This window comes from Nuphar pumila, chromosome 11 (genome assembly GCF_984573655.1).
Source record: "Nuphar pumila chromosome 11, dmNupPumi1.hap1.1, whole genome shotgun sequence".
Taxonomy (NCBI): Eukaryota; Viridiplantae; Streptophyta; class Magnoliopsida; order Nymphaeales; family Nymphaeaceae; genus Nuphar; species Nuphar pumila.
The window spans coordinates 116,693,278-116,703,590 of NC_143259.1; the positions used below are offsets into that span (position 1 = coordinate 116,693,278).

Consider the following 10,313-nt stretch of genomic DNA (forward strand, 5'->3'; position numbering starts at 1 on the left):
GTGTGTGTGTGTGTGTGACCACATTCTATAAAGCATGAACGAGAGGGAAACTAAGAGAGAGAGAGAGAGAGAGAGAGAGAGAGAGAGAGAGATCTTATTGCCACTTACTTTCTTTGTTATGTTTATTAACCCCTGGCTGTCATAATCTCCAGCCAATGGTCCTAGAATAAACAGTTCATAGTCTAGCAAGAGGCTGCTTTGCATGAAAACATTTTAAAGGTACAAACATGAACTGGAGGAGAGCTATTTTCAGCTTTTCCTTTGTCACTTTCATTTCCTTGTCTAGGGAAAGAAGGTGAATGGTGTGTCTGTTCCATTGCTGGTTTCCTCCCTCACCACCAACAATTTTGCCCATGAAGTCATATTTGCCCTGCCACACTGAGTTCAATTCCAGCCATTGTATCATATAGTGGCTGGTTCATAGTTTCTGGCAAGAAAAATGCCAGTAGCCCTCCTGCTGTTGCGCATGCCCCAAACACCGCAAATGCAACAGTCCTGCCTGACACAACCACTAACGGTGCCAGGATTGCCCCAACCTGTACAGCTTGCGTAGTACATCCTAGTGCAGCATTCCTTACCACAGTTGGGAACAACTCTGCTGTGTATATGAATAACAGATTGTATGTTCCTGCCATGCCAAAAATTCCCATCACCCCAAAAATCATTCTTGCTATCCTATAATAGTATCCTTCCTTTAGGACCAAGCTCCCCACAATGCAAAATATTCCACTAAAGCACATTGTCATTAAGGTCATGTATCTCCTCCCTATAGTCCCCAATAGTATTGCTGTTATTGCAAATGCAGGCATTTCAGCAGCAGCATTGAGGAAGACATTCAAATAGACATTGGTCTGTAGATTAACGACGTTTAGACTGAGCCCGTAGTAAACTAGGGCACAAGCAAAGTTGATGATCACCATTAAGACCAACCTTAACCTTGTGATTGGTGATCTAAGGACATCAATTAAGGAGCCAGAAGCAGCATGATTTGAACAGGCTTCTGTGTTATTCTGGTCATTGTTGCTGCTATTATCAAGGGAGAGAGAGATTCCAGGAGGGATTTTCTTTCGGTTGCAATCAGTGATTTTTTGCATGATTTTCATGGCATCGGAAGTCCGACCTCTGACAAGGTACCAACGTGGGGATTCATGGAGGAAGGGGATGACTGTGACGACGTAGAGGAGGGAAGGGATGGAGGTTATGATGTAGAGCATGCGCCATGAACGGAAGATGTAGGCTATGCCAGACAGTATAGCAATGCCTCCAGAGAAGAAGTAGAAGGTTGACATACCAGCAGTTCCACGCTTGCCAGGGCCTACAGGCTCAGTTGCTAATACAAATGCAGACAGTCCTACACCACCTGAGCTAATTCCAGTTAGGAAGCGAAGTATGAAGTACACCCAGTAGGTTGGTGAGGCAGCTGTTGCGAGTCCCATGATGCCATTTAGTATGCAGACAGTGGTTAGTGTTCCTTTCCTCCCTAAGAACGAATCTGCGAGATGGCCAAATATTCCAGCACCTGAAACAGAAAAAGAAGAGCTGTATCAGATAACAGTGAGCACTTGTTCAGTATTATGAAACAGCAATAAGATATATTTAAAGTGAAATTGCTTTATTGTGAAGCATGGTCATTAGAGTGATGTGTTTTCCAGGTGTTTCAAAGACCCCACTATGCTACGAGAGGATCATTTGAACTATTACAGAATCATGTCCACCAAGATATTGTGTGTAAAAGAATCCTGTAACTGCAACGTAGACTGAAGGCCATAATCTCAAAGAATTGGTTTTAGAAGAAAATTGTTAGAGATCAAGTCATTTTCCATAATTCACACTCTGGTGCACCTCAGGGTGCCACATAAATGCTGCTGTTGTTTCAATGGTTGAGTCTTATTGCAGGCTAACACTGCTTTATGTCCAGTGACTACTCTCAGTTGTTTTCTTTAGAGGTCAGTTTAATTGGAGTTTATGGATGTGATTATACCACAACCCAGCAAAAACGATTTGTATCCTCACCATGTTTCTTGAAACAATTGTTGACATGGTTTCCCTTATCTATGGAGATAATCTTGAAGAATCACTCTACCTTCTATTTTTGAGTTAGCATTCTCTATTTATCGTTATATCTGAACTCATTCCTCTAATATCTTTTATTGCATATTTTTTTTGCAGAAATTACAAGTTGAATCTTTGATTTTGTTGTGCTAAGCCATCACATTTTGTGAAATTTCGACAGATGCTGATCACCATAGGATCTAATACAACAAATATTCTTTGCCTCGACTAGAATTTTAAGTTTCATAATTAATGTCTGTCAAAAAGTACTGTTGTACTCCTCTTCTAGGCTTTGTTCGGATAGATAAAGGATAAAATTTCAATTACAGACCTTATGCAACCTTAGTTCAATCATCTTCAAAAACAGGCTGAAACAGTCACACCTATCTGAATAGTTCATATAAGCCCTCCTTTAATTAATTCCCTCCAAGAAAAATCTATTGGATTTGTTGGTGTTATCGTAGTTTCTGAATATGTTAAGAGCTTTAGCTCTCTACATCATCTTTTTCAACATCTTGTTTCTGCTAAGTCAGATATCGGTTGATTTTACTTTTAGTGTACTTTGTCATCCACATAATCGAACAATCCAGTGATTACTGATGTAGTCATGTGAAAGAAAAAACGACAAATTACAGAATAGAAAAGGACTAATCTTTTTTTTTTTTGAAAAAGGAAAACGGTGGAATTTGAACCCATGTCACTCTCAAAGAGGACCAATGACTTATTCATTAGGGTAAGACCCTTCTTGAATGGCCCATTTAGATATAACCTTATAAACCAACTAACTAAGTTTTATAGCATTGCCGAGAGGGCTCCGCTCATCAGGTAGGGTCAACTTGTGAACATGACTAAGTTGACAGGATAATAAACGAGCAGGTTTTTCCCATTATAAAACAAAAAAACAGAAGAAAAAGTTATACATTTTTTTTGAAAGGCAAGCTGGGGTTAAGCAGACCCCTACCAGATATCTGTGGCAGATGGATTCGAACCTGAGCCTTCAGCTTGGCACAGGACCCCGCTTACCACATGGGATACCACCTCAGTGGTAGAATAAAAAGGTTTATGGCACCACCCATTCATACCAGTTCATTTAAGTTATCTGGTAGATGGGACTTGTAAATGTCACCAAGTTGACAGGGCCATCACAAGTTCGAAACCCATGGATAGCATCCTGTACCGTAAGCTCAAATCTGGGTGTACTCTCCGATGGGCAAGGCCCGTCTTAGGGGTTTTACCAACTGGAGGCCGGCCAATGTGTGGTAGGTGATGGGGTTTTTCCTTTGATTATCACAAAAAAAAAAAATCCATACCAGTTGCACAAGATGAAAAAGTGGTAATCTTGTACTAATATTTTCCATCCATGGCCTCATGATTAATCATGAGCTAACTCTCAATTTAAGTTTATCGGCCAAATATACTTTGAATATTTGGCACCAAAAAGTGAATAATCTAAGATAATGTTGGAAGATAATATGAAAAGAATAATTCCTTTGTAGTTCCGTCTTGGACTGGCCCTACCATTACTGTTTTTTTAGCTTTTTTTGCTTACATGAGCACGTCTCTTGTAAGGGTGTCAATGGGCTTGGTTTACCCAGACCCCAAACCAAACCCTATAGGGCCCAGGTATAATATGATAAATAATTAAGACCGGAAGTTCCGATTAATACATGGACCGGGTATAGTTTGTGAAATTGTATACCATACCTGAACCCGACCCGAGTTCCGATTAAGACCCACAAATTTTCAACGTAAAATGATAAAAAATATGGTTTTGCCAGGTCTGGTTCATGTTGTTTTTATCGGGTTCAGGTATGTTTTTTTTTATAAAAGACTCGATTAGATCCGAGTCCAGACCCAATACCATACCCAAAAACCATGTCCAAATCTGGTACCACCTAACAAACCCGATCCGTTGAGACACGTAGACTCTCCTGCTTTTTGCTTGATTGTTTCTTAATTGATAGTGAGAAATCCAACAGCTGATTCGGATCCACTTTTCTCTCCTATTTACCTAAGTCACAGGAACACGTTCGTTTAAACAGGTCATTGTCACGAATGACAGGTATTGACACAAAAATTCTGACACATTTTGACGGGCCACACATGGGGTGACATATTTGAAACAGCCTTTGAAAAGGTTTCTTGTTTGTTTTTGTGTGATGGGTCTTACCGGTTTAGAGAGAGAGACTTTCATATCACAAAAATACCCTTGTAGGTGGGCAATATTTTCTAAAAAGTAATGAGTATAAAATACTTTATATTATATTAAATATATTATATTGCTATATAATGATTTTATTAATATTTATTATAAAACACAGAAAACATTTTAAATTTTCAATAAACAATACACAATATTTTATATTAATAAAAACACTTTATTTTAACTATCTATATATACAAATATATATATTTATTACAAAACACAAACTGTTTTTGAATTTTAAATAAATATTATACAATATTTTATATTAATATAAAATACCTTTGATATATAAATATATATACATGTCATGTTCAAGATTTTGCGTGTCATGCGCAAGTACTCTTATCCTTGTCACATAACAATTTTCTCATATGATTTTAAGTTGACTACAAGAAGAAAAGAGGTCATGACCAAAAAAATAACGATGATAAATTATCATTGTCAATAATAATTTAATCGGGATGATATATAATGTCTTAGTAAAAATATCTATTGCTAATGAATGATATTTTATCGTCACTCTTATCTCTCTTATCTGGTCGGTAATATAAATAAGAAAATATGAAAGATAATTGAAAAGATGTATTGCCGACAATATTATCATCAATTTTATAATTATGATGATAATTAATCATCGTTAAATATCTTTTATAATTATGACAATAAGTAATCATTGCCAATAATCTAATATTTGACATATATGATTTTCTAAAATTAATACGATGATAATTATTGTTGTTTTTAATCTATCATTGACGATATTTATCGTTGGTTTTAATTAATATTGTTGATAATATTTGTTGTCATATTTAATTAATATTATCGATGATATTTATTACCAGTTTTAATTAATATTGTTGACTATATTTATCATCGTATTTAATTAATATTAGTGATGATATTTATTGTCACTTTAAGGATGATATTCCCGATGATCTCCTAGAGCCTATCATTTTGTAGCGACAATAATTATTGTTGAGATTAAAGATGATGATATATAATTGTCATCCGCAATAGTAATATAAACGATCTTAAAATGCTGATGCCTGGTGCGACAATATATTTATCGTTGTTGATATTATTGTGGGCGATAATTATTGTAGACCATAAATTAACTATTGCCAATTGCGGTTGGAGTTGGATTTTTTCCTTCTTGTCCAACTTTTGCATCACTTTGCGTACCAACCCATTTAAAACCTTGTTTTCTTGTGAAGAGCACCATCGTGTTCTTTTTGTAATGAAAAATGCCTCACTGACGACTATGCAGTGCCTAACTGTATAAAAAAATATTTTTGCCATGTGTCTGTGCAGTTCCAAATATTCTAGCACAGACACCTGGTTGATTGACGTAATTATGAAGCTCCGGCAAAAAAAAACTGTTGGCACGATGTGCGGTGGATATTGAAAAGATCACCGATGGTGGTGATTTTCAATATCACCTGACCAAACTTAATTACCAACTATCTGTTGTCTCAAAAAAAAAAAAACTTACCAACTAAAGCTCCGGCAAAAAAAACAGACTGAACCAAGCCAACCTTATATCTCTGGGAACATACCAGCCCCCACTCGGACATGGTTGATTGACGTGCACCATGGATCCACTCCCATGAACCTGGTTTGGAGCTGCAAATAGTCGGTCCACAGCCTGAAGGTGCCGTGCATCGCCAATCCGGTTCTTTATCGGCGAAGATCATGACCATGGTGTGAAACGCTTCAAGAGACCAAGCTAGGCTAGTAAGCACAAAGTGCCGGAGTTGCCAAACGCCGAACTCACCTGAGAATCTCTGCAACATGGAATCGATACCCAGCTGCTCGACATCTCCGCGTCCAGACCCAGCAGAGGTTAGGCCTGGCTCCTCCGGCATGGTTTCTCCAGCCATGGTTAGAGGGCCTCTCGGATCCCCTCCGGCCATGGTTGGAGGGCCTCCCGGACCCGGAGAGGTTAGGCCTGGCTCTTCCGGCATGGTTTCTCCGGCCATGGTTGGAGGGCCTCCCGGACCCGGAGAGGTTAGGCCTGGCTCTTCCGGCATGGTTTCTCCGGCCATGTTGTGAGGTCTATGTGGAGGTAGTACCTTAGAACCGGCAGTGGGCACAATTTATTAAGACAAGAAAAAAAGGTAAGGGTGGGGTGCAATAGCTCTTGGGATGTCCACTACTTAGCTGGGCCCACCTCTCAAATACTAAATGAGGAAGTTTAACGGGAGCTTTCATGACGCCAAAATAATGGGTTGAATAGGAAGATGACCTGAACATGAGCGTTTTTGCTCATGCTGACATCATGGCCGTCCGATTTGCATTTTAAAAAGTTCAAAAGTCAACAAAACTACGTGGCATTCATCCAAAATGAAAACAGACGGCCGCGATGTCCGCATGAGCAAAAACGCTCATGTTCAGCATCACCTGATCTGCGCCCGGTTCAATAAGCTTTTGAAATCAGATAAACGTTAAAAACGGAAAAATCTCGTTTTCCAAAAACTCGCAAGAATTTGAAAATTTTTCATAAATCTCTCATTTTTTTTAGCAAAATCTCTACAATAAAAAAAATATTTTTTATAAGAAAATATTAATAAAAATTATTTTAAAAAATACAAGGTTTTTTCATGATAAATAGTCATTTAAATCGTAAATATAGCATTTAAATTGCAGTATTTATATTTTTTTCATAAATCTCGCGAGAAATTACCATTTTAAACAGTCAGGCAATTTCAATTTCTTGCAATATTATCGCTAGAATTATTGTCACTATGCCCCCCAAGTGTTATCAGGATGTGTAAAACCGGGGCACACCCCTTACAAACATAAACAATGATCAGATTGTGACAAGCACCAATAATTCAAAGCGATATAGAAAATAGTTTAATGACAAAGTTCAAAATGAAGAAGAAAAAAGAAAAGAAAACTCCCAACTATCGATGATGGATACATTTACCTGCCATTCAATTGCTTATTAGGGCATTAAAAAAATCACGGGTCACCTTTTTATCTAAAAAGAGAGACAGGCAAGCTGTGGGTGTAGGATAGGCATACCATTAAGGGATGGCAGTGGATTGGGGAAACGGTTTCTCATTTGGACTGGAGATGGAGGATATGAAACGGGGATGGAGGTCCGAATTTTGAGACGGAGCGAGGGTGGAAACCTTGTCCCCCGGCCCCGCTCTCATCCGGAAGCAGATCAGGTCATGCTGAACATGAGCGTTTTTGCTTATGCCGACATCGTGGCCATCCGATTTGCATTTTAAAAAGCTCAAAAATCAACAAAACCACGTGGCATTCATCCAAAATACAAACAATACATGCAAGTTTGGTTCAAAAAAAAAAGAAGTGTACACATTTTAATGTTTCAAACATTAATGAGTTGCACTATTTATAACCCCTGCCCCTCTCTCTCCAATGCCTCTAATGGCCATAAAATAAAGAATTTCTTTCTCTCTAACGTCTTTCTCCTCTTTTTTAATAATCATAAAATAAAATTATTTTTAAATTTTTTAAAATTATCAATATGTATATGTTTCGCTCTTTTTTTTTTACCCTTATTCTTGATAAATGTATGTGACGTATACTTTCTTTTTTTTACCTTTAGTCTTGATAAATGTATGCGATGATCTAGTCTTTTACTATATATGGTTAAATTTGGCAAAAAACTTACTAATGTAGGGCCAATAACTACCCTGGCTTACTGTTGCACATAAAGCCGAGGTTCTGGGTCCTGCTCCAATGACAATCTGACTACACCCAATTGGATCACTCCTCCAGGACCTGAAGGAGGCCATAATCTATCATGGTAGACCCAAGCACAACCAGTCCCTTCACAATAGTTGGACCTTTTGTTGGATGCTGGGATAATTCCTGTATGATAAAGAATGCAAAAACCAGGCTGGGTATCTCTGGCGCTAGGGTCCTGATCCACTGCAGATAAGCCTCTCGGACCCACTTGGACGGACTTGGGGGCATGTGCTATTAGGGTACTACAACCATAGGTAACCTGATCCAGACAACATATTTTAGGACTGAGTTGAAACGACTTGGGTCAAATACAGGTGAAGTGTATGCAAGTTTGGATCCAAGTTGGACCAACTCTTAGAGCCTGGTTTTTTGAGTTTGACTTGATCCAGTGAAGTTTGGATTAATTTGGATCAGCGCTCAAACTATCTGTTCCTGGACCCTGTTGGATCCTGGTCTAGTTGATCCAAAGAATGAGCAGGGATGAGATGGTGTTTGTCCATGGACTAAGGACCCAACTTATGGGCTAATTAATGTTAGCCAAGTTTTATCGGTAAATTTAGCTGTAGTTTAGTGTCACTAAGACTGTTTTCAACAACAGTCTCCAAGGAGAACTCACTGCAAATTTCGTTCTATTCTAACATTGGATCAATGGTGTCCTAGTTAGCCCTCCCATGTGAAGAGTGTGAACCTACTGCGTTAAGAATCCATTAAGCTAGTTGGATGATGGTTGCTATAATCAAACTAAAGAGATCATATACAATCATGACCATCATATAAGAAAAAAGTAGGCATGAGACAATAGATGCCATAAATATTGAAAACTGCTAAAAAGTAGTGCTCATCTCTATCATTGAATGCATGTCTTTCTCTTTTATCATCACAGTCGTCACTTGCTGAAAGCAAAAAGCAGAAGATTATACGTGCCTTTTACGAAAAGATAAAGTATATCTCTATCATAGAAATCTCTATCATAGAAAGCATCTCTCTCTCTCTGAAATGAGCAAATTCAATACTCTGTCCACAGCGCTTTTGCAAAGTGAGTGGATGCCGCGCATATCCACTACCCCCTGCTCTTCTCAGAGCAGATCCAATGATTGGGTCCAAATACTTTACAAATCACAGGTCACACAAAACAGATAAGAAAATTACTAGCCAAACCCTTTTAAAGTGAGGGAGAGTCATGGTCATGGGTAAGGGTGTCAAAGAGTCAAGTTTGGTTCGGATGGTTCGAACCGATGTGGAATTAGACTTGAACCAGATTTTTGGGTATGGTATTAGGTCCAGACCAGGGTCTAATTGGGTCTACTATAAGAGAAACCATACTCAGACCTGATAAGAACTGCATGAACCATATCAGGATCAAACCCAATAAAATAATATTTTTTATGATTTTTACATTAAAAAATTGGGGATCTTAATTGAAACTCGGGTTGAACCCGAGTCTGGTATAAAATTTCACAAAGTGTACCCGAAACTATGTATTAATTGGACCTTCAGGTCCCGACCCATATCTTAATCGAGTCTTCTTATTTGTCCCAATATCCGGACCCTATAGGGTTTGGTCAGGGTAAATCCGAACCTTTGAAACCACTAGCCATGGGGCCCTCCTTTAAAGAAGGGTGAGAGGAGCAAACGGCCTGGCAGCCTGATGGGCCAACCCGGCCATCCATGGTCCGGGTTTGGTCCATGATTTTAAGTCCAGGCCTGTTAGGTACTGGGTTGAAACCTGGCTCGTTATATATGTGGGTCAGCTCTTAGGCAACCGGGCCAACCTGATCATGAGCCTGGGTTATTTATTAATTTTTTAATAATATAAAATTTGTAAAATTAACTATTACACAGTAACTTGGATAACTATTATTATTTACCTAATTAGTTGTATGAAAACTTGCTATTTGTTAATTATTGCATGAAAACTTGTTATTCTCTCATTAACCCATAATTACTGTCAATCATTTATGCATTTTAAGATTGGGTCAGGCCGGACCCGACCAACTTCACATTGGCTATGGGCTTCTCTTCAAACCCGAGTCCCTGGCTCGGTCCATTAGCAGGTCGGGCCAGGCTAAGCAGGCCCCATGTCCACCTCTTTCTATACAATACATGGATTGGATATACAGACAAATTTTGATTGGTGTATGACACATTAATTTTGAATTAGAATCTTTACTATAAGTTTTTATTGTGGATTTGCATCAGATTCATATTGGTCTTTTTCATATTTTGATCAGTATTTTAGGTGGGATCTAATTAGGATCCAAATCAAAATTTGACCCTATTTTTTCCTCAGTAAAGAGCTTAGTTTCTTTACTGATTTATACAAGACTAAGGG

General features: G+C 38.3%; 1 protein-coding gene across 1 annotated transcript; it reads right to left on the reverse strand.

Moving 5' to 3' along the window:
• Positions 1-100: 100 nt before the first annotated feature.
• Positions 101-6,313, reverse strand: LOC149823026 (organic cation/carnitine transporter 4-like). The gene is made up of 2 exons (XM_089980493.1): positions 5,751-6,313; positions 101-1,519 (listed from the first exon to the last, which is right to left on the reverse strand). Exons 1-2 carry the CDS (start codon positions 6,301-6,303, stop codon positions 360-362), a joined length of 1,713 nt encoding a protein of 570 aa, XP_089836619.1. The 5' UTR covers positions 6,304-6,313; the 3' UTR covers positions 101-359.
• Between the last annotated feature and the right edge of the window lie 4,000 nt (positions 6,314-10,313).